Below are 22,942 nucleotides of genomic sequence, written 5' to 3'. Positions count from 1 at the left end.
TGCCTACAGCACTGCCACAGCTCTGCCTTGCAGAGCCAAAGGCAAACAGGCTGCTCAGAGGGGGTTTCCAGGGAAGAGGGAATAACTGGGATGCTTCTAAATCAAGGAAAACATCCCTTGAGTTAATTACACCTTGTCATTTAAGCAAGACTAGGGAAAGGAGGAAGGCTGGAAACACTCTTCCTCGGGTTAGCACAAAGCCAAGCACTTCTGCCTCTGAGTCACCCAGAAGTCTGGAAAGCCAGAGACAGCCAGAAGGGTCCCACCACGGAGGCTGATGATCTTTGCAATCCTCAGAGCTGCTCTGGCTTTCCCACACATCCACACATTGTCCTTTTACAGGGACTTCACTGACCTGCACAGTCCTGCAGGGCCCTCCAGACACACGCCATCAAAAAATCCCAACCTGCCAAGCAGAGCAAGCAGGAGAAGAAAGCCAAGCACTGCCTCACTGGCTGACAGCATTCCAGGTGAAAACAAGCATTCCTGTCAAAGCAGAAACAACCAAGGAAATATGGATGCAGCCACAGTGTGAGCAGGGAAGAACCCTCCAGCAGCTGAGATGTAAATCCCTGCAGCAAAGCCAAGCTCTGGCAGGGGGAGGGCTCCTCTCAGCTCTCCTGTACCATCACAACACACAGCCTGGTGCTCTGCACACACAGGGCACTGTGACAGCACCATATGTCACCCACCTTGTTCCCTCTGCACCCTCTTCTCCAAAAAAAAAAAAAAAAAAACCAATCAGGCTTTGTATCACAGCACAAAGCCCAGCCAAGCTGTGCCATGAGTGGAGCTCAGGGGCTGCTCCAACCCTGGCTGAATCCCAAAAAGCAGCTGCACTGCAGGAAAGCTGAGCTCACATTCCTGTATCCTAAAGGAGCAGCAGCTGCTTCTGAAGCAGCAAGAAAACTCTGGGCTGACTTCACATGGGGGGAGCAACAAGCTGGGACAGGCTGGATGCAAAGCCATGGCCTTGGTTTAGGAAGGAAGACTGGTTGCAACTGGAAGGGCCAGTTTATTAGAGAAACCTCACATTGCAGAGAAGTCACAACACATTGTAAAGGGTCCAGGCCTGCTGAGGGGGGGCCAGTCTTCTGCAGCAGCACAGATCTCCATCCCCCAGCCCCAAAAACCCAGCAGGTGCCACAGAGGGAAGGGTTACCTGGAACACAGCTTATGTTTTACAAGCAGCCTGAGAGAAGAGCCAGTAGTAAAGTTCCAAAAAAAGCCTCCCTGGCAGACAACGGTTAAAACAAAAATAGTTTAAAATGTTTAAAAGCTCCGTGTTCTTGGCTGCAGCATAAAGGGGAGGCAAAGGTCTACAACACACACACGCCTCCGTGGGTCTGGGCACTCTGATCTACCAGTGAAGGCCAGAGGGAGGGGTCTTCTCATCTTTGTTGCTTTCCAGGGAAAAGGGTGGGATTCGGACATCAAAGTGGGAGCCATCAGGCCTCTCAAATCGAAAAGTGCCCCTGCAAAAATAATGGCAGAGATCACGCTGAGGCCAGGGACAAAGACACCTAGAAAGCATCAGCAAGAAGGTAAGACCTGAGCTCTTCCATATCCTGGGGGTCCATCTGCAAGGCTGGTCCAGCAGCAAGGACATGGCTCAGCTGCAAACATAACTGGTTTATGGAGGGCTCCTGGGCACTTTTACATCACATCCCCAACACATTCCCTGCACAGGGCTGTGATGATTGCAGCCCACAGGAGTCAAACACCCTCCATGCACCTGCAGCAGCATTTACCCAACTCCCACTACCCATCTGAGCTATTTTTTACAAACTGGTTACACATGAATTCAGATTTGTATTGGCAGGAGCTCCACTGGTTGTCTATGACATTAAGAAATCCCATCACAGATGTCATTTGGAATAGCTTCAGCTTTGCATTTCAGAACTGAACCTTCCTGTCCTGGTACAACCATTTGTTTACTGAACAAATGTACCATTTGTTACACCTGAACTACAGACTGTACTGCAGAACACAACATGGGCAAGAAGGGATAAATTAACAGGTTCTCAGGACAGAGAGGACACAACTGAACACCAGAAGTCAAGCTGAGCAGCTTCTGAGCTGCAGAACCTTTGTCTCTTTGTGTTCAGGATGTTTGCAGAGAGGGAAAAACTACTACACCATCTGGTTTTATTCCCGAGGGCATCCATTCAGGCAATTCAAAACACTTCCCATGGCAAACAAGGTACACCCTTATAGGCAAAGAGCTGCTCTCCTGCTTTTCCCAACTCAAAGGCAACTTAACTCTGAAGGAGATTTCCTTAAAAAAATCCAGAAAGACCTGTCATACAGAAGGCAAGAGGTGTCTGTGCAATCCTTGTCCACACAGAGGTGACACTAAATGTGCTAACCCAGCCAAAAGGCAAATAAAGGGAAGCTGCTTTAACCCCAAGGCACAGGAAAAGAACAACTCAGCTGGGCACTTCCCTCCCTGCACTTACAGAAGAGGAAACTTAAGCACCTGTTAGACTCAAGGCCTTACCTGGTCTAAACTGGGAAAACACCTGCATGCCAATTCCTGACACAGAAGTGCCGGGAGATGGAGTTAAAGCCCAATCCTCTCTCAAGAAAGGAGATACCAGAGCACACATCCCTGCTGCTGAGGGAATCACCAGCACAAGGCCTTGGCTCTTGCACCAAGGACGAAAGGGAGAACTGCTTCATGCCTTTAAATCCAGTCTAGCACAGACCACAGCAAGAGAATAAATTATTCTGGAACCCATCCTGGTGCAGAGAACCAACAGATCATTTTATCACTAAGCTAGAAAGAAGCTCATCAGATTTTGGCTACCAACTATGCCCTGTGCAGTCCACTTCCACCCAGCTTTCAGCTACAACCCCAGGCTGCAAACTGCACCCCAGCTCACTGCTGGGAGGTCCTACACCCAAAACACTGCTGCAACAATAAGAGCTTCTTACCACATGTGACCACTGGATGCCTGCAGGGAGACGTGGCTGCTGTACTGAAATGCTGGCTGTTCTTTGGACAAAACTGGCTCCTGAGAAGACAAGACACCACTGGGCATCAGCAATTCTACCACAAGACAGGCATCAACAGGAAATTTATATAGCATGGAAAAAGAACCAGAGACTTACACCCCAGCACTTCTGCCAATTACACAGCAATTTGTCCACTGAGTAGCACCAGAATCCCATTATTATTCCAGTTTTCCAACCACCAGTCATTTAGCATCATCCTCTAATACTCAGTGTGATGTTTCAGTTCATGCAGACAAACAACAGATGAAAGTGACTCTTTTCCATTGCCAGTTTCCCACTCCATCTATTTCAAGTGCCCGCTAAGCTATTTACTGGCAAATCCACAGGACCAAGTGAGAGAACTCCAGCAAAGGGTTGTGTTTTCAAAAAAAAAACAGAGGCTGCAGGGTACCTACCCTTCCTACAACCCCACGGCCCCGGACTGTTTCCAAGGTGCCAGACAAGCTGAATATCCTCCAGTGCCTCTCTCGGAGCTGCACCACTTCACTGTCCAGGTTCTCCAGGCGGATACAGTAACGCCACTGCACAGAAGAAAGACTCTTATCAAGAGTTGCAATCAGCTGATAACCTACAGCTGATACTGGGAAACAGTTGCCAGGCAAGGGCTGCTCTCCCTCAGAGTTTATCACGCTGCAGTGATGCCACAGCAAATAAACTCCCTCCCTTGAGCTGCTCCGTGGCACAAAAGGCACTTACCCAGTAGACGTGGGAATTCTGGGCTTCCTGTCAAGAGAAACAAAAGACTTTAGCAGCTGCCCTTGGACACGTGGTGCCAAAAAAACCTCTTCAGCTGTCGGCACAGCACCAGCACAGGGGCTCTCGCTCCGTGCCAGGGTGACGCAGACAGCTCACATGAGCACAGACAGCTGCTCCCCACGGCCTTCCATCAGCAGAGCCTGGCACTGGCTCTGCTCTACGGCAATCATGAGGTGGGAGATTTGCAAGGATCTCGTGACAGCCCCCAGGGTTCATCTCCACGTTAATTACGCACTTTCTACAGATCACAAACGCCCCTTTCCTTGCCTTGGGGCACCTGCTTTTCTGACAAACATCAGATGAACTCCACAAAAGTTGCAAATCCACACCAAAATGTGCATCTGGCACAGCTCAGGCTCCCCAACAGCCGTGCTCAGAAATCCCCAACCGCTGTGGGAATTCCCAGCTCTCTCACTCAGGGCTCTGTTGGAGCTCCATTATTTTGGATGGTCCACGTGCAGTTCTGAGCTATGAAGAGCACATGGTTATCAGCTAAACCCAGAAGGCTTTTGCCAAACCCTCTAAGCCAAACTAGAGGCAGGAAACAGGCAGGGAACTGCAGGCCATCACTGGGCAGGATAACAGATGTGTCTGTTGTTACAGAGCAGATGGCCCCAGTGTCATCTCATGTGACTGAGGCAGTAACAGGACCAATTCAAAAGCCTTCCCAAATATCTTGCTAACCATTACAGGTTATTTCTCATCCTACTGATAACCAGCAAAAGCCAATATGCAGGAGCTGTTCTCCAAAAATATATGGCAAAAAAAGTTTCATGTTAATACGCACAAGAATGAAATGGCAACTGTGGTTAAATGTCACTTCTTCAATTAGCAGAAGGTATCTTCAGGCTCCAAACTGGTCTTACAAAAACAAGCCAGTGAAGCAAGTGGCAGAATGAGCAGAGCAGCACAGACTTACCCTCATGCCCATATAGAAGGGGATAACAGTGACACGGATGTTCTCTGTGGTTTCTCGGTGCACATCCGAGAGCTCCAGCCAGGGGTGGTTCTTCTCCTGCCACGCACACAGAGTGTCCCGTGCTACAAAAGGTGGGACTGTGGGGAAAGGTGAGAGGCAACACTGTAGCTGGAGTGCTCTCCCCTCAACAAAATTCCTTTCACATGGTTAAAAAAAAATACTCAAAGGCATCTTCACTGTAACAAACCCCAGGTTAGATAAGATTTTTATGCTATATCCAAGTTAATGAGGTTTGGGTATTTGTTACAGAACAAAGAACAAATAAGAATTCTCTGTGAAGCCAGAATTTACCTTTTGTTTGGTCGTACATGAGGAACCTCTCAAAGAGCTCATGCTGGATGGGCACTTGATCAGTGGAGCTGTAGGGAAGGATGTCTTCATGGCTTACATAGTCTAAACCTGAAAAAGAAACCCCCAAAGCCATGGAACTTCGCCAGCAAAGAGCAGCTCAGAAGTTTCCTGGCAGAAAAATTGACTACACTAGTGAGAAAAGGACTTTGGCAGCAGAAGCCAAAGCTAAAATCACAACTGCAAAGAAGAATGGAGATGTGCCAGGAATAACTCTTGGCAATGTTCTCCCATGAGATTTTTCATGGAATTACTCCTGTGATAAACACACTGCCCTGCAAAGTACCTGCACTGCCCCAAAAGCACTCTGGGCAGGAAATGCCCAGGACAGGAATCAATCCAGCTGTCCTGATGACAAAACAGAACAGCCCATATACAACTTGGTATGGGATCAAAGTGTCAAGAGCTCAAATCAGCCATGGCTGTGTCTGATCACAGAGGGCCAAACTTCCAGCTATCCAAAGGGCTTCCTGTATCCAAAGTCACTCCAGCACAGCACTAAGCTATGGACAGATCCACTAGAGAATGTCCTGTAGGAACTGCTGCTTCACTGGCAGGAGTTGATACCTTTTCTGACCTCACCTCACAAGAAGCAGAGGCTGCAGGAGGATTTTACTCACCTGGGATGGCATAGAGGGCTCTGCTGTCATCGTGATTTGCCAGGAACGTCACTGCCTCTGTCTGTGATCTCTGGGACTGAGAAAAAGGGAGATTTATGTTTTTCTGTGTGCATTGTTGCAGGACAGTTCCCAGGCATATTCCAGCTCATTAGTGTGGTTTATAAAGCATGTAATGTTTATTTCCTTTAATCAATTCACCTCAGAACTTCTCTCCATTGAATTCCTCTGGGCTAACTCCCCACTCAAACAAGCAAGGAGCATTTTCAATGCTGCAGCCCCTATTCCTAATGACCTGTGAGCAAGTGTGTGGGAACAGCTCCAGGAAGAGGAAAAGGAGGTTGGAAAGGGGAAACATGATCCAGAAAACAGTCCTATGACATTCCAGATGATCTTGCTCAGGGAAAATATGCCTTGAAGAACAAATTTATCAAAAAAATCCTAACCACCAAAGTAATTTTCCTGCAGTCCTGCCCCTCTGAACCCCTCACGGAGAAGATGCTCAAGTTTCAATACCAAGATTACTCATTACTTACTATATGTGGACAATCCCGGGCATCTATTAACACCTGGTAGTAAGTGTGTGTTTTGCCCTTGACCTCTTTGGAACCATGGCCTGCCACATTCTCGCTCCTAAAGAGAAAAGCAAACTCTGAGCTCAAGCACAGGACAGCAGCAAATTCTTGTTACCAGGACCAAGCACTTATAAGCAATGATTTTTTTTTTAAAGCTACATTTCACAGGCTGTAATAATTTGGTTGCACCCAAACCAAAGCCCCATGAGCCACCCACACAACGACAGACGAGCTGAGATGACCATCAGTGGTGTTTGGCACAGGCACAGCAGCTCAGAGGTTTTTCCTGCTCAGTGTAGGCTCCTCTCTGGGGTGGATATTCCTACTGCCCTCTGATTTTCTCTCTGATCCTCACCTCTTCCCAGCACAACTCATTACAGGCCAGGGGAAAAACAGATGCAAGAGGGGAGAGAACTGAACAGCAACTCAAGAAGGATGAACTTGGCTTAGTGGGTTGAAACTGAGGAGGAAGGTGACAAATCCAACTCACTGACAACCTACAGCAGCTTCCAACTGGTAACACAGGAGCCTGGATCTAACTTTAGGGTCTTTTGACCCTAATACAAAATGCCATGAGCATAATTTTTAATTGATTTTTATTTCCTCCATACACACACTTTCATCACATACTTTGATTATGTCTCTAATTAATACTCAATAATTAAGTATCTCTTCTTTAGAACCCTCTCCTAGTTTGCACCCATGCAAACAGACCCATGACATTACCCCTCCTTAAAAACATTTGTTTACCCAAAATAGGAAACTCACTGAAACATGTAAATATAACAGTCCAACAACATGAATCAAAACAAATCCTCAAATCCTTACTTTTCTGTGACAGGAGAAGCCACATCCCGGTCATAAAGCCTGGCTTGCCAGGGAAACAGGACTATTCCTCGATAGCCAAACACACTGTGAAGGAAGAGCTGGAAGGAACAAATAATTGCAGCGGAATTATTTTCAAAATCTGTTATCTGAGGTAAAGCTACAAACATTTACAAAAGGTTTAATGTGTGGGATAGGGATACAGGGAGAATCACCACTGTGATGACACAGAGCAGAAAGAGGGGACACAATCTGGGATGGGAGAAGAAATCCATGTCATCTCTATCCCATAAAAGGGAAGGGCTAAACCAATAATGCAGTAAAAGAGCAGCAGAAAGGAGAGACTGCTCAGAAACAGATCTGAGACTCTTAAGGACAGGAATCACAAGTTCAGCTCTTATTTCTCAAACTCATTGATTATCTCTTTGGATCCTTGAGGGAGAAAACCCCAAAGTAAGAGCAGTGGAGCAAATGCCACTGTACAACAGTTGTGTTGTGCTGCAGATTCTTATCAAGCTGCTATTGTCAGATGACTGACAAACTGCAGACACAGCACAGACAAGGAGCACCGAGCTGTGAAACTCCCAGCCTTCTGCAGCTGAGACTTTCCTTATGGGAAACCCCTCAGCTGACAGTCCCTGTGGCACGAGCCTGCAGGCTCAGCTGTGCCCCCCAGAACCCCTTACCTGGCCTGTCTCGTATTTGCCGTGCTGCTTCGGGGCCTCAAACACCCCCACGGTCTCCAGCACTTTGCCCTCGGGCCGGTTCCTGGGAGCAGAGAGGCGGCTTGGAGGGTTTGCAGGGGCTGAAGTCGCCCCCAGGCCAGGGAGACACTGCTGCCCACCTTGTGTGTCCCTCGGGTACCCCACGAGAGCCCTGCTATGCACTGAGCTGCCCAGCCCCATTCCCTCCTCTGCCAGTCTCCCCTTTCCCCGCTGCCCTGGACACCCTCACCCAGCTGTCCCTTCAGCCCAATCCCCCCTCTCCCATATCTCTGCCCTGACAGCCCCCAACTCTTTCAACAGACCCCAACCCACAGTAAAACTCCTCCCCAAGTCCCCTCACTCCAAACACCTCCTGCGAGCCCTCACCCCCTCCCAATCACCCTCAGACACCCCCTCACCACCTGTCCCTCCGAACCCCCCAACAGCCCCCTGCCCTCACAGGCCTCACCTCGACGAGAGGTGCCGCCGGGGCGGCAACAGCAACGGCAGCGCCGCCGCCGCCCCCCCGGTGCCCAGAGCCCGCAGGTGGCGGGCGGGGGGCGGCTCCCAGAGCGGGGGCGGCCCGCGGGCCCGGGCCCGGCACAGCGCCGCCGCCACGTACCGCCGCGCCGCGCCGCCCGACATCCCACCGCCCGCGGCCCACAGTGCCCCGCGCGGCCCGCGCCGCTCCGCCCCGCCCCGCCCGCAGCGCGCCGCTCCGCCCCGTCCCGCCGTCTCTATGGTCCTCCCTCCACCGCCCATCTCTCGGTCGCCCCGGCAACGCCGGCCGGGCCCAACATGGCGTCGTCCGTGCGGGCCGGACCGCGGTTGCGGCGGGCGGTGCGGGAGGGCGAGTTGGCAGCGCTGCCCGCCGCGCTGAGGGATGAGCTGGAGGCGGCGCTGGCGGCGGAAGGAGCGCTGGTGCCTTTCAGCCTGCTGCGGAGGCTGCACGCCGCGCTGCGGGAGGCAGGTAGGCCGCGCTGCGCCGGGGCGCCGGGATCGCGCCGTGACCGCGCCGTGACCGCCCCGTGCCCCGCCCGCAGGGTCTCCGCTGCACCTACACGAGCTGCTGGAGGGATGCGAGATCCACCTGCCCGAGGTGCCGGTGCCGCCGCGGGTGAGTGAGGGCCGGCCGGGAGTCGTGGGGGGAGGCGGCGGCTCCCGGCCCTGACGGTGGGTGTTGGGTGTGTGTCGCCCCCAGAACCCCGAGCTGGTGGCGCGGCTGGAGCGGATCAAGGCCAAGCTGGCACACCAGGAGTACCAGCGGATGACCCGCAACATCACCGGCCAGGTGAGGGGCTGCTGCAGTGCCTGCTGCGGGGATTCATCCCTCAAACACTAGAGAGCAAAGGAGATTTTCCCCATAGAGTGGGTGGAGTGCAGAGGGGATGTGGCAGGCACACTGTAAACACACCGGGAACAACAGATCCCGTGTTGAGGACAGAGGTAGGACAGGGTTAACAGGGTGGTGAATTAGACATACTGATTTTTGGGAGCTGCTCACTGTGCTGAAGATCTCAGGTTTTGTTCTGGGAGACTGAGCACATGCTGTAAATGTTCGACTGGGAGTGTCTGTGCTGGTTAAATTTTTGTCATAGTTCTAGAATTGCCTCATTCATGTCAAGGTAAAAACTGAAAATACAAGATCATATGTGGCCTCTCATTCTTTCCTGAGAGAACTGAGATCTTCTGGCAGGGTGACTGTTCAGACAAGCCAGCATCTTTTCCTGCTGGCATTCCTTGTGATCCCATTCTGCCCTTCCACACTGTACCTTGCATTCATATGCACATTAACTCCCATAACCAGTCCAGGTTTGATCTGGTTTAGTGAAAGGTGTCCCTGCTCATGGCAGGGACTAGAACAAGATGGTCTTTAAGGTCCCCTTCCAAGCCAAACCACACTGTGATCTATAATCCAGGGTGGTTTTAGCAGAGCTTGTGCAAAATCTCAGAGGATCCTGTGTGCTGTGAAACTGCTGCTCCCCCGCAGCCCACCCACCCAAAACCTCAGAGTCTTGGGGACAGGACAGGACATGGGCATTGCTTTTATTCTGCACACACAGTAATAACATTACTATGAACATTAAAATACAAGTGGTCACAAGCTGTTTCAATCCCTTCTTTCAGGAGATGAACGGGCCATTGGCTGAATTTGGGAGGCAAGGTGAGTGGCTCCCTGTCCTGTTGACATATGGCAGGTCAGGCGTGGGAACTCCAGCTGGTGACAGCCCTTCCCTCTTGGAATATCTCACCAGAAGGTTTCCAAGTGTTCCTGGAATAAAGGAATGTTGCTCATTCTTACCAATGTTTCTGGAGACACCAAGCATGTGACTCCTCCAGGTTTACATCTCCCAGCTGAGGCAGCTGTGCCTGATTCCACCTTGTTTCCAGCCCTACTCCCCAGCTTTACCTAAAACCAACTCCTTCCCCCCTCTGTCCCCCAGTTCGCTCAGTGAAGGCCGTTGTCATCACCATCTTCAACTTCATAGTCACCGTGGTGGCCGCCTTTGCCTGCACCTACCTGGGCAGCCAGTACGTCTTCGCAGAGACAGCGGCGGTGAGCGAGCCCAGCCCCTGGCAGCCCCTCTGTGCTGGCCAGGCTGGGCACCCAGGGTCACCTCTGTGTCTCTTTTGTGTCCCCAGCGTGTCCTGTCAGCTGTCATTGTGGCCTCGGTGGTGGGCTTGGCTGAGCTGTACGTGATGGTGCGGACCCTCGAAGGAGACCTTGGGAAACTATGACCATGAACTGCAAGGCTTCGTGCTGGAGGCTTCTGTCCTCCCCAGGACAGAATAATTTGGGACAGATCTTGTCCTGCTGTACCTGTTCCTGCTGTGGGAAGATTGCTGCACTCCTCAGGCTCATCCTTTGCTTCCCGCTCCTGAAATGAATCATGGGTTGGAAATCCCAGAGCTGCAGAGCAGGAGAGGGGATGGCTGTGGACTTCAACCACCTCAGCAGGGAGAGGGGCATCAGCTCCTGCCACTCCTCTTCTCCTGGGAAGTTCCTGTCCTTTTATTCTGGAAATAAATAACACTGTGTGTTCATAACGTTCTTCCTGCATGTCGGGAGATGTCTGTTGGTATGAGAAACATTGATGTGGCATCTGAGACACTGCAGAGATGTGAATCTTCCCTCTCCCTCTGCATCCTGCTCCATCTCCTGTCCTCTGCCTTTACAGTGAGGGATGTACAGTACTCCCAACCCCTTGCCAAAGGAGTGCCCAGATTCTGGTACCTCCAGGGAGGGAACACCCCTCAACACTGAGCCCAGGGGTTTCTCAAGTGCTGTGGGGCAGAGAGCAGAGCCAGCTCTGGGGAGGGGACACCCACACCAGGCCCTGGGGACCTGGACACCTGCCGGGTGGGCTCACTGCCAGGGCCAGACACGGTGATTAATGCTCTGATGGCAGCTAAGCCCCTCTGGAAACACGGTTTAATATCCGATCCAGGGAGATCTGCCGGCACCTGGGAACGTGCCTGCGGATTAGGGGCGGCCATGCCACAATCATCCCTGGATACGGCCTCAGATTAAGGTATTTTTTCCAAAAGATTAGTCGGTATTAGGGGGCTGATGGGGAGCTGCCCCTGCTGTGGCCGCACCGGCATTTAGGATATTGGATGACATCCTCGGAGCCTTTGGGAGCGGCAGTAATTCCACACCCTAATGAAATCGTGGCGCTAATCCGGGGGGGGCCGCGGTGCCAGGAGGGTCCCCAGAAGCCAGGGGTCCTTGCCGCGGCTATGGCTCGCCCAGGTTGGTGATGGCCGCGCTGTAGATGAGGTCGGAGATGGAGCCCAGCGAGGTGGGGAGGCCCCGAGCGGGGCTGTGGGATCCCGGCGGCGGCAGGGCAGGGGCCGGGCACGGGATGCTGCCGTCGGGAGATGCCGCGGGAGGACCCCGCTCCCCGGGCGGCGGCAGCGGCGGTGGCGGTGGCGGCTCCGGCTTGGCGCTGCGGATCCTGCGGGCGCGGCGGTTCTGGAACCAGACCTGGGACGGGCGAGGGGAACTGTGAGACATCGACAGCGCCCCGACGGGCTGGCCCCGCGGAGGAGACGGCGCCCCGGGAGGGAAGGAGGAAGGGATGGAGGGGAGGGTCCCGCCTGCGCTCACCTGGATCTTGGCCTCGGGCAGCTGGGTGAGCTCGGCCAGGCGCTCCCGGGTGGCGATGTCCGGGTAGGGCACGGCGGCGAAGGCCCGCTCCAGCTCCGACAGCTGCCCCCGGCTGAACGTGGTCCGCCGCCGCTTCCGCGGCCCCCCCGGGCAGGGACAAGGACAGGGACAGGGGCACGGCCCCGGGCCGCCGCCCGGCCCCGCCGCCCGCCCGCCGCCCGGCCCGCCCGCCCCGTCGGGGAAGCGGAGCAGCGGCTGGGGAGCGCGGGAGGTGCCCGGGGCCGCGCTCATCCTGCCCGGCTCCCCGGACCCGCCGCCGTCCCGGCTTTTATCCCCCCGCAGTTCCCCCCGGCGGGCTGGGACCGCCCCGAGCGGGCGGTGCTGTCCCCCCCCTCCCCAGGCCTTTCCAAGGGCTCCCGGGGCCGGTCCCAGCTCCGCGGCCCCGATGGCAGAGTCCCGACAGCCCCGACTGACTCCCCAGCATCCCCGGGGACCAGTGCCCCCACCAGCTGCCCGTCCAGTCTCCCCCGCGCCTCCATCGGGGCATGGAGGGGCCCGTGAGGATCCCAGGGGTCAGAGATCCACCCGGCACCCGCCCCTTGCGCCCCCTCCCCGGCTCCCCGCCCTCCCCCGCTCGCCCCCCGCCGTGCGACCGCCGCTCTCCCAGGGCTGGCACCGGTCAATGTTTAACCGAGCGGTGGTACCGGTTGTGCGGGGCAGCCGGGGCCGGCTGAAGGTGGCTCCCGCCGGGACCGGCCGGGCGCGGCGGGCACCCCGAGCACCGAGTGCTGGGGGGCGCATGGAACCAGAGGGGGATCGGGGCGGGGACCCCCAGCCGGACCCCCGGCCCAGAACGCTCCCACGGGGCCAGGAGAGACCGTAAGTTGTCGGGGAGGAGGCAGAGGCCACCCCGTCCTGGAGCAGCAGGACTTGGGCAGTGACTCCCGGCTGATACAGGCACCGGGGGGGGGGGGGCACCCCAAAAAGCCTGGGGGGGGGGGACAGGACCGTCCTTCTGCGGCGACGTGGCGGGGACAGTGAGCTCTGTCCCCTGCCGGGCCTCAGGGCACAGGGGAGGTGGGAGGAGGGTGTGAGCACAGCGGGACCAGGGATCCCTTTACCCCACCCCCCGGGGGTCCCGCGGGCAGACCCCCCCCCAGGTGTGGGGCAGCCCCCACCCTGCTGCCCTCTGTTCCCCAAAGGAGGCCTGGAGAGGAGCGGGAGGGCCCCGTGGAGGGCAGAGAGACGCGTCTGAGAGTGGTGCTAAGGTAAGGGGAGACGAAAGCGCTCAGGGGCGCGGCAGGAACCTCCCTGCCTGGGGCGAGGTCACCGGAGGGCTCCCCAGGGTCCCCATGCAGCGCCACCTCCGTGTCCCCGTGCACACCCCACCATTAGGGTCCGGCCGCTGACCTGCACGGAGACCCGCCGAGGTGACCAGCGAGTCGTGCACAGCCTCGGTGACGGCGCCGTCCACGTAAGTGCCACCTCCCCGTCGGGGTGTCGGGGCTGGGGAGGGCTGCGGCCCCCCTGAGCTGGCACTGTCCCCACGGGCAGGTCAGCGCGGCCAGGCACGATGCCACCTTCGGCTTCAGCGCCGTGTTCGACGCCGGCGCCTCGCAGGAGGCTGTGTTCGAAGGCAGCGGGATGAGGCGGCTGGTGGAGCTGGCCATAGACGGGTGAGCCCGGAGAGCCCCCCGCGGACCCCAACCCTCCATCCCCCCCAGGCCGGGCCTTCCCGGCCCGTTTGCACTGCCGGGGCTGTGTCGGGAGGTGGCATCGCTGTGCCACCTGTGCCCAACGCTCGGCATCTTCCGCAGCTTCTCCTGCACCGTCTTTGCCTTCGGGCAGACCGGCTCGGGGAAGACCTACACCCTGATGGGGCCCCTGGCCCAGGTACGACACCGACATTCTGACATGGTCCTGGTGGTGGGATGAGCCCTTCCCACCTGGCCGTGGGCTCTGGGGGCGGTGGGTGCCCGATGTGACCGCTCACCATCCCGGCATCTCTGCAGAGCGACACCCAGCCCGCGTCCCCGGCCCTGCTGGGGCTGATGCAGAGGTCCTTCACCTGCCTCCTGGAGCAGAGCCGGAGCCGTGGCTCTGACCTGGCTCTCAGCGCTTCCTACCTGGAGATCTACAACGAGCAGGTAAGTGCCTGCCCAGCCGCCCGCTCCGGCCCTGCTGGCACTCTGTGCCCCGTTCCCCCGGTGCTTTCCCTCTGCCAAATCCCCAGATCCGGGACCTGCTGAGCCCGGGGCCGCCGTGTGCCCTCCCCCTGCGCTGGAGCAAAACCCGCGGCTTCTACGTGGAGAACCAGCTCAGTGTGGAATTCGACAGCCTGGAGGCCATCGTCAGCCTGCTCCTGCAAGGTGCTGAGCCACAGGCACAGGGCTGGGACGTGTTCAGGGCGTGCTGGAGCCGGTATGGGGGGATTCAGCCCCCCGCAGACCGTCCCCAGGGCTGGTGATGCTGCAGCTCCTCGTTCTGCTGCAGAGCCCGTGTGTGACAGGGGGCGGTGGGCAGTGGATGCTGTGGGGTTGGGGCAGGGATGTGGAGTGTCATGCAATCAATTCCTCCCCCGGCAGGATCCCAGAGGCGCCGGACCTCGGCCCATGCCCTCAACAGGCACTCGAGCCGCAGCCACGCCCTTCTGACCATCCACATCCGCAGCCGAGCCGTGAGCGCGCATCCTGCTCCTGGGGAGGGCTGGGGGGCTCAGGGCTCAGCGAGGGGGGCCGTGCTCTCCTCAAGGATACACGGGTGGGGCTGGAGTGAGCAGCCGGGTATCCTATCCGAGATCCAGGAGTTAGGACAGTGTTGTGGGCCATGGGGATGGGGTGATGGGGGTCAAAGCATCACCCCTCACTGTGGGTTCTCCAGGCTGGTGCCTGCCCCAGCAAGCAGGGCTCTCTGTGCTTTGTGGACCTGGCTGGCAGCGAGCGGGTGAAGGAGACCGGCTCCAGCGGGGAGCTCTCGGTGGAGGCCAACAGCATCAACCGCAGCCTCCTGGCACTGGGTAAGAGCTGGGGGAGCCAAGCTGCCCTGGGAGAGCCCTGCTGGCCCCCACCAGAGCCCTGTCACATCCTTTGTGGCTCATCCTCCGGCAGGGCACTGCATCTCCCTGTTGGCCAAACCCCGAGGGAAGAGAACACACATCCCCTACAGGGACAGCAAGCTCACCCGGCTGCTGGCTCGCTCCCTGGGCGGCTCAGGCATCACCCTGATGGTAAAACCATGGAGGAGGTTGGGCAGGGGTCTCAGCCCGTGGAGGGGAGGGCTGTTAAAGGATGGTGACCCTCTGGATGACAGCCCACCTGCATCTCTTCCTCGTTGGCAGGTCGCCTGCATCTCCCCGTCCTCACGCTGCCTCTCAGAGACTCTGAGCACGCTGCACTACGCCAGCCGTGCCCGGAGAGTCACCAGCAGACCCCTGGCCAACAGGGTATTGCAGACAGAGAGCCCCTCTGAGCTCCTCTGCCCCTCTCCCGGGACCCCCCTGACCCCTCTCTTTATCCACCACCCCTCCCAGGTGTCCCGGGAGAAGCTGCTGCAAACCTTGGAGCAAGAAATCCATGCCCTGCAGCTGGAAAACCTCTCCCTGCGCCAGCAGCTGTGCCTGCCCAGGGTGCCCGTGAGGAGCACGGAGGTGGCAGGGAACCCTCCTAAAGCACGGGCGGGCTCGGGAGACGGGCACGGCACTGCAGGGCAGCTCCCGCCAGAGGGAACCCCAGCCTGGCCCAGCCTCTACGGGCTCCTGCGGGACTTCGTGGTGGAGAACGAGCAGATGAGGTATGGGAGGCTTGTGTGAGACCCCTGAATAGGGGATCGAGGGGATGACAGGGCAGCCAGAGCCCCTGGTTGGGCAGCACCCTGCCCCAAACAGCGTCTCTCAGGGACTCTGCGGGGCTGGGCAGGGATCTCTGGAGGCTGCCAATGCCCTGCCGGGCTTCCTCACTGCTCCCCAGGCAGCCCCGGCTGTCCCCAGACCTCAGCGGTCACATCCCAGCTGGCCCATCCCGCAGAGCCAGCCGCAGGTCCTGTGACAGCCAGCCCCTGCTCCGGAGTGCCCGCACCCTCCCTGTCCCCCGCAGCCACTCGCTGAGGCACCGGCGGCCCGACACCACACCCAGCTCTGTCCCCCGGCTGCCGGTGAGAGGAGGGGCCTGGGCTCAGCAGTCACACTGCCCATGGCAGGGAGAGGATGCACACACCACCCACCCACTGCTGTCCTCTCTTGCAGAAGCTCCCTCCCGCCTCCAGCCGCCCCAGCTGCCCACAGTGCTGCCCTGGGCCAGCTGATGCCACCACGTTCCAGGTACAGCCCCAGGGGTCTCTTTGGAGGGGGTGGCACAGGGGTGGCACAGCCACCCTGACCACTCTGCTCACCCCTAGGTGCTGCCAGTGCCCCCCATGCCACAGCCAGTCCCCCCCGAGGGAAGTGCTGGCCTTCTGCCACCTGGACAGGAGGACACGGCTCTGCCTGGCCACGGGCACCCCCAGCCCCACCAGAGGAAGCGGTGAGAGCCATTCCTTGGGCATCAGCTGCAGCTCAGGAATTCCCTGGAGTTTTGGGGGGTGGTGGGGCAGCAGGTGAGGGTTTGCTCATGTGTCCTCATGGCAGGAGCCATGGCAGGAGCAGGAGCTTGTCTCAGCAGCAGCCACTGCACCGGGAGCTGCCGGGCCCTGAGCGTGTTCCCAGCCCCGAGGGAAGGGTCATCCCTTCAGCACCACCGTGGCCAGGATTGCCAGAGCCCAGAGGTGAGCAGGGCAGTGGTGGGAGACCAGGCAGGGCTTGGGTGGGCACACATCCCTGCACAGCCACTCACACATGGGGCTGTGACTGATCCTGGCGGAGAGGGAGACCTGACCCTGCTGCTCCCCGCTGGCAGCTGCGGGCACTGTCCCTCTCCTCCAGTGGCAAGAGGCATTGGACTGGCTGGCAGAGCAGATCTGAGCTGCCACAGGTACACCACGGATGGGGCCAGTGTCAGGGATCTGGCACAGACTGAGGGGACAACCACAGCCCTTGGGGATATGGGATCTTGGACTGCAAGGACTGCGCAAACCATGGCACAGACGGTTGGATGGATGGATGGACAGACAGAGCTCTCCAGCCTGCGCGGCTCTCACAGTTTATTTCTGTCTAGTTGGGGCTGTGCTGCTGGTGGCTCCAGGGATCCCATCAGGTGCTCTCCTCCGTGGGCTGGGGGCAGTCCAGCCAGTACTGGGCGATGGAGCGGGGATAGCGCGGCCGCACCAGGTCCACGCGCTTGCTGCGCAGGTTGACACGGTAGTACTTGTCTGGGGGAAGGGGACATGGCCATCAGCACTGTCCCCAGCTCTGGGCAGCTGCCAGCCCTCACTGCCAGCACCTTCCCACTGCATCCCAGAGCCCTGAGACATTGCAAAAAGAGAGGAGCCTTCCCCATGCCCCGGCAGCCCCGGTCCCACATTGTTCCCAGATCCTGCCAGACCAGACTCACCTCCTACAAAGAAATAGACACTCTGGAGCATCTCACAGGTGGAGCCTGACAGCCCATCGCTTTCAATGCCTGCTGAGTCAGGGTCATTCTGCAGCCAGCTCCAGAATCCCAAATTGAGCGAGCGGTGGTGGTTGTACCTCTTGCGCTGGCGGCGGGATTTCCTCCTGCGGGGCTGGTGGGAGGCCACGTAGATCCTGCCGGCCATGGCAGCGTCCAGCCGGCTGGGCACGCCCCGCCAGTCCCGGCTGATGTACCACGGCCCATTTGCCCCAGCTGGGAAAGGAGCAGAGGGAGAGTGAGAGGGGCAGCAGCGTGTGGGCCCTACAGACAGCCCTCAGCACCAGCTCTGAGATCCACAGGAATGCTCCAAAGGATCCCAGCCTGGATGGGATGTGTGACAGTGACACAGGCCAGGCAGAGCCAGGAGTGCCCCCCCACCCCCCTTGGCTGGGATCAGCCTTGTGCTGCTGAGCCCCCTTCTCTTCCTCTCTTTCATTCCCCCTGCCAAGGGCTGGGGTTTTTCTGTGGCATCTCCAGCTCCAGTGATAATAAACAGTCCCCAGCAGTGACACTGTGGTGTGAGTCAGCTGGTGATGGGTTTGATAATGTGGGGCATAAGGGCTGTGAGAGTGGGATTTGAGATGCTGTGGGAGGTGCCGCTGTGGCCTGAGGGGTTGCTGTGCCTGGCCTGGACAGGATATGATGGCTCATCCTGCCCTCCTGTGCTTCCAGGCATCGCTCCCTCCTCCCTGCATCTCTGCACTCCCTGTGCCCTGTCAGTGCCCACTGTTGGGACCTGCCAGCCCTTCCCCCCAGGGGCTGGCCCAGCCCTTACGCATCCTGCTGCCAAAGAGGAGCTGGAAAACATCCTCCCAGCTGTCCCTGTTCATGAAGGCGTAGTGCTTGAACACCGTGGATGGGGAGGACTTCTCGCAGTCGGCCTGTGTGGGCTGCTGGGCAAAGTCGTAGGACCAGTAGTACTTGTCTAGGAGAGGATGAGCAGGGTGTTAGCAGGGGACAAACACTGGAGGGGTGTCCAGCCTGTGCCCAGTGGTGCCAGGCTCTGCCAGGAGCAGGGGGGGCTGCTCCTCTTACCCTTGAAGAAGTAGACTCTCTCATTGCCGTGGTAGCTGTGGGCAGGGAGGGCAAACGCTGCATCCACGTTGTCGGGGATGCCCTCAAAGCCCTCGGAGATGTCCCGGGGGTACCCAGGGTCCAGGGCTCCATCATCAAAGCGCCAGTACTGGGTGCCCTGGGGAGTGAGGGACAGGGAGGGGTTACAGGTGCAACATCCCCCAGCCACGGGTCTGCCAGGGGGAGCGAGGGGATGCTGGGGAGCCCCATCATGAGGCTGTGGCTGCTTGGGGTCCCAGAACAACCGCAGGGATTTGGGCAACCACTGTGTGCGTGGGTGCATGGGAGGTGCCAGAAGGGGATATAGGGTGAGTTGAGGGACTGTGCTGCCACCATGGGAGTACCCCCAGCCCTGCAGCCCACCTTGAAGAGGTAAGTCTTGCCCTGGCAGTTGATGCGTGTGAAGGCTGCGTCGATGGGGCCCTCGATGCCCCAAACGTCACTGATGAGCTTGGGGTAGCCAGGCCTCACACTGGTCTTGTCCAGCTCATAGAAGTACTTCCCTGGGGAGAGAGGAGAGGTAGGGGCAGCAGGAGGGAATGCAGACACCAGCACAGGGTGACAGCGTGGCAGCATGTCCCACGTCCCTGGGCAAGGTCCCCAAAGTACCTCGGAAAGCATAAACGGAACCGTTCTTCAGGTCAGTGAAGGCATCGAAAGGTTTCCCACTGCACAGCTCCTCAGGCTCCTCAGACCCATCTGGGGTGGGTTTGGGCACCTCTGGCAGTGTCTCCTCAGGGTTTGGCTTGCTCTCTGGTGTGGTGTCCACCTGCACTGGGGGTGTGGGCACCTCTGTGGGGTCTGCCACAGGCGCCTCATCGGTGGGGAGGTCGACAGGGAGGTTGTAGTCCAGGTAGTCGTCCTCCGGCAAGGCAAAGACATCTCCCCGGGTCACTGCAGGAGGGAGCAGGTTGGTTCCCACTGGGTTTGGGTGCAGGAGATGGTCCCTCCCAGGCAATAGAGATTTATAGAATCATGGAGTCATTAAGATTGGAAAAGCCCTCTAAGATCATCAAATCCAATTTAACCCAGCACTGCCAACCATGTCCTCAAGTGGCCACAAGCACACTTTTTTAGAATATTTCCAGGGATGGTGATTCCACCTGGGCAGCCTGTTCCAATGCCTGAACACCATTTCAGTGAAGACATTTTTCCTCCTATCCAATCTATCCGATTACCACAGATCCCACACTCCAGATGGCCATGAGCCAGCTCCTAAAAAACTCCATGTGCTGCAGCAAATCCTGGTGCTGACTTCACCCCATGGACATAGGTGGGTGCAGGGCTGACCCAGCACAGACCCCACAGTGTGGAGCACCCAGAGCCACCCTGTTCCTCCAGGAGGGGGCCATGGGGACAGTACCTTTGGCTTTGCAGACAGTGGAGTAGTCACTGCAGCAGCTCTGGTAGTACACACAGAGAGTGTCACACTGGCACTTGCGCCCTGAATCGAAGCCTTCTTCACAGCGGCCCTCACAGGAGTCTGCAAAACACACCCCACAGCTCAGGGGGAGTAATGTGGAGTGGGGCAGTGGGGCCCATGCATCCCCACCCCAGCCTAGCCCCATGGGGGAAAACAAATTGGGCATGTCCTGGTTGGGGGTACCCCACCTCTTCATGGTCAACTCCATCACCAGGGGCTACAGCAGTTTCCTTGCCCTGCTCCCACTCAGGTCCTGATGGGATGGGAGCCATGGATTGGGGCTGTGCCATGGTCCCAGCTCTGTGCTGGCAGCCCAGCTTTGGGATGGGCAGGGATTTTTCCCATGCACCACTGACACCCATGTACTTCCCACTTGCTTTCTCCCCATCCTGCAGGGTACAGCCAATGCTGCCGTGGCCACCATTCACTCCCTTCCCACCCTGCCTGGGCTGCCCAGCCCCTCCATGAGCCCAGGAGCTGCTCTTGCTCCATCCCCAAAGCACCTGGGAAGGGCTTGGCTGGCTAAAGCTCACCTTCTGCAGCATGGGTGGTGGCGAGCAGGACCAGCACGAGGGCAGGGAAGAGCAGCCTCATCCTGGGTGTCCGGGAGCGCAGCCCTCCTGCGACTGTGCGGGCTGGAGCAGAGCAGAGCCCCAGCATCCACTGTTTGCTCAGCCTGCCCTGGCAGGAGAAAGCAAACAGCCCAAGGTCAGAACAGGGGAAAAGGGACAGAGATGATCTCCCACCCAGCTTCCCTCACAGTCCACACTGAACTGGGTATGTCTGGAGGGGGACAGGGCTGCCATGAGTGTAAGCAGCTCCTCCCCAGTCCCGGTGCAGGTTGGGCGCTATTCAGAGAGTGGGGAGGGACAGCAGAAAGACAGAGTCAGGAACCAGTTCTGAGGTCCTGCCACACTCATTTCATAACATACCTCATGGGGTAAAAGCAACCAGCTGCTTCCCAGCCTTGTCTTGGCAAAGACAAAAACCCAGATGAGATGGGATGGGGGAGTGATGCTCAAAAGACAAAGGAAAAAGCCTCGGGCTTATGTTTGCCCAAAATATCACCATTTTGGAGGGCTTATTCCTGGGATCTCACTTTTCTCAGTTACAAGGCTGGGAACAGACCTGGGGAACCCCAAGGCAGGGTGGCTTGGGATGAGGCAGGTGCCACCTCTCTATCTGGGGACTAGAGGCCAGAGGTGAGTGGCCGGGGACAGAAGCCCTCAGCACTTTCACTGCAGAAGGCAAACAAAAGCCTGTGTATTTTGCTCCCGTCATTCCCTTTCCAACCAATCTGTTCAGTTACTAATTAATGTCGATTCAGCTCTTTTGGCAGATCCTGATAACTCTGGGATGTTTATTTAATCAGGGGCAAGGAGCAAATGCACATGAGGCTGCAGCAATCCTGTCTCTTCTGCCTCTGCTGGGACAGAAGCTCCATGGGGTCTATCCCAGCCCTTGGGCAGGAGTGGTGCAGCTTTGGGCTTTAAGTGATGCAAGATTTAGGGGGAGAGAAACCTGAGCAGGGTGCCCACTTCTGCAGGTGTCTTTCCTCTGCCAGCTCAGACACAGGCAGTTCCCAGAATCACCTGCTCCTGGCATTTTGCTGGAATGAGCTTTATTTGGTTTTGAGACTGGCATTTCCACCTGGAAGCCCTGGGGAGCTGAAGGCAGCTACCAGACATGGGCTTTTGAGGCAGAACTTCTCCCGCAGCCCTCACCTCACCCCTTGTCCCCTGGCCTCAGCTATGGCAGGGGGACATTGTCCCCAAGTGTCAGCACCAGCCCAGCGCTGCACTACGGCTTCATCCCATCCCTATTGAACCATCCCAGGGGACAACAGCCCTGGCACGGCTCAGCCTTGCAGGAGGGGCTGGGGGAGAAGGGCTGGGCATGGTCTGAGCTGCTTTGGCTGATCAGCTGAGACAAAGCTCCCTCCTGCTGCTCCAGGCTCCCAGCCACCAGCCACAGACCCACGAAGGCTCAGCGAGCCCTTCCCTGCCAGGAGCAGATCCCAGGAGAGGGGCTGGTTGGATAAATGGGCCCCGGGGAGCTCCTGCAGCCGAGGAGAGCAGAGCCAGTGAGGAGAACTCGGGAAACGGGGGCTGATCCCCCAGGACAAGGCTGGGAGCCGCTGCAGTTCCAGAGCCCAGGCTGTGGAGTCTGAAATATCTCCCAAAAAGCAAAACAAAGCAAAACTAAAAGCAAAGCAAAGTTCAGCTCTCTGGGCTAGTCAGGACAAGCCTAAGGGAATGGTTTGAATTCTGCTGCCCTCGGGCAGCAAATCCTCTGGTGCTCTACACTGCAACAGCTCTTCTGTTTACCCCTGATTAATAATAATTTATCAGAAAAATCCTTACTGGTTCTGTGCCGAGCTTGTCCCGCAGTTTTGCGCTGCTCAGGGTGCCTTGTTTGCCGTCCTTCCTCGTGGGATGATGTCCCTTTCCTCTGTCTGTCCCTTCGTGGTGGATTCAGAGAGGATTAAAAGCGACTCTGTCACATCCAAACATCAACTCGAATTTAAGTCTCAGGCTGACCTGGCAACAACCTGGGTTTGGAGTCAAGGATTTAAGTTGCTCCTCCCAGCACATCCGAGAAATGCCGAAAGCGTTTAAACATTTCTGCCCTGAGCACGTCTGGCCTGGAAAAAACGACAACAAAAGAGGCCCAGGCTGCCTCTGCTCTTTCTTTTATCATGCAAATGCAGAGCCCACCCAGAAGAGCTGCTCTGAATTTCCACCAAGCAACGGGTCTTTGCTCCCTGCTGATACCAAACGTGTTCAAAGCGCTGTGCCAGGGTGGTCACAGCCCCACCGTGACCACCACGGTGCCCGGTCCCCTTTGTCCCCACCCTGCGCCCCCTCGCTGGTCACAGAGGGTCCTGAAGAGATGAGCCAGGAGGTGGGGGATTCCATTCCCTGCCCGCCGTGGAAGTGACACCGCAGCAGCAGCTCGGGGACAATGAG

General features: G+C 57.5%; 5 protein-coding genes across 12 annotated transcripts; 2 read left to right on the top strand and 3 right to left on the bottom strand.

Annotated features, from left to right (window-relative positions):
• Window positions 1-995: 995 nt before the first annotated feature.
• POLDIP2 (DNA polymerase delta interacting protein 2) lies at window positions 996-8,467 on the bottom strand (the record flags this gene model as incomplete). The annotated part of the gene is made up of 11 exons (XM_083875396.1): window positions 996-1,475; window positions 2,938-3,017; window positions 3,414-3,539; window positions 3,715-3,741; window positions 4,694-4,830; window positions 5,045-5,152; window positions 5,722-5,797; window positions 6,255-6,351; window positions 7,122-7,219; window positions 7,805-7,886; window positions 8,292-8,467. The coding sequence occupies 11 exons, from the start codon at window positions 8,465-8,467 to the stop codon at window positions 1,361-1,363; spliced, it is 1,122 nt and encodes a 373-aa protein (XP_083731522.1). The 3' UTR covers window positions 996-1,360.
• A 153-nt stretch (window positions 8,468-8,620) lies between these two features.
• Window positions 8,621-10,875, top strand: VMA12 (vacuolar ATPase assembly factor VMA12; the record flags this gene model as incomplete). Of its 2 annotated transcripts, XM_083875336.1 has the most annotated exons (6): window positions 8,621-8,792; window positions 8,866-8,939; window positions 9,024-9,113; window positions 9,950-9,986; window positions 10,267-10,379; window positions 10,466-10,875. In XM_083875336.1, 6 exons carry the CDS (start codon window positions 8,621-8,623, stop codon window positions 10,559-10,561), a joined length of 582 nt encoding a protein of 193 aa, XP_083731462.1. In that variant the 3' UTR covers window positions 10,562-10,875. The 2 variants fall into 2 exon arrangements, with proteins under 2 accessions (XP_083731462.1, XP_083731461.1); XM_083875335.1 differs by having other exon boundaries at window positions 10,267-10,875.
• A 121-nt stretch (window positions 10,876-10,996) lies between these two features.
• Window positions 10,997-12,224, bottom strand: SEBOX (SEBOX homeobox; the record flags this gene model as incomplete). The annotated part of the gene is made up of 2 exons (XM_083875337.1): window positions 10,997-11,810; window positions 11,934-12,224. 2 exons carry the CDS (start codon window positions 12,222-12,224, stop codon window positions 11,562-11,564), a joined length of 540 nt encoding a protein of 179 aa, XP_083731463.1. The 3' UTR covers window positions 10,997-11,561.
• Window positions 12,225-12,658: 434 nt separating this feature from the next.
• Window positions 12,659-16,942, top strand: KIF12 (kinesin family member 12; the record flags this gene model as incomplete). Of its 3 annotated transcripts, none has more annotated exons than XM_083875498.1 (17): window positions 12,659-12,812; window positions 13,136-13,201; window positions 13,329-13,407; window positions 13,488-13,609; window positions 13,751-13,826; window positions 13,946-14,080; window positions 14,167-14,302; window positions 14,519-14,610; window positions 14,814-14,949; window positions 15,041-15,159; window positions 15,271-15,375; window positions 15,463-15,722; window positions 15,956-16,082; window positions 16,174-16,248; window positions 16,326-16,450; window positions 16,555-16,691; window positions 16,823-16,938. In XM_083875498.1, the coding sequence occupies exons 1-17, from the start codon at window positions 12,733-12,735 to the stop codon at window positions 16,885-16,887; spliced, it is 1,935 nt and encodes a 644-aa protein (XP_083731624.1). In that variant the 5' UTR covers window positions 12,659-12,732. The 3 variants fall into 3 exon arrangements, with proteins under 3 accessions (XP_083731624.1, XP_083731623.1, XP_083731625.1); XM_083875497.1 differs by having other exon boundaries at window positions 15,899-16,082; XM_083875499.1 differs by lacking the exon at window positions 15,956-16,082 and having other exon boundaries at window positions 16,823-16,942.
• Window positions 16,943-17,056: 114 nt separating this feature from the next.
• Window positions 17,057-22,443, bottom strand: VTN (vitronectin). 5 transcript variants are annotated; one of them, XM_083875504.1, is made up of 9 exons: window positions 22,337-22,443; window positions 20,507-20,654; window positions 19,914-20,033; window positions 19,160-19,444; window positions 18,914-19,053; window positions 18,512-18,668; window positions 18,252-18,401; window positions 17,417-17,689; window positions 17,057-17,234 (listed from the first exon to the last, which is right to left on the bottom strand). In XM_083875504.1, exons 2-9 carry the CDS (start codon window positions 20,631-20,633, stop codon window positions 17,116-17,118), a joined length of 1,371 nt encoding a protein of 456 aa, XP_083731630.1. In that variant the 5' UTR covers window positions 20,634-20,654; window positions 22,337-22,443; the 3' UTR covers window positions 17,057-17,115. The 5 variants fall into 5 exon arrangements, with proteins under 5 accessions (XP_083731630.1, XP_083731626.1, XP_083731629.1 ...); XM_083875500.1 differs by having other exon boundaries at window positions 17,057-17,689; XM_083875503.1 differs by having other exon boundaries at window positions 17,057-17,689; window positions 20,507-20,649; window positions 22,337-22,405.
• Window positions 22,444-22,942: the final 499 nt, after the last annotated feature.

The sequence above is a fragment of the Zosterops lateralis genome (genome assembly GCF_965231275.1).
Source record: "Zosterops lateralis genome assembly, chromosome: 19".
NCBI classification, from domain to species: Eukaryota; Metazoa; Chordata; class Aves; order Passeriformes; family Zosteropidae; genus Zosterops; species Zosterops lateralis.
The sequence above is the reverse complement of the archived record's forward strand: the minus strand, read 5'-3'. Positions and strand labels throughout refer to the sequence as shown.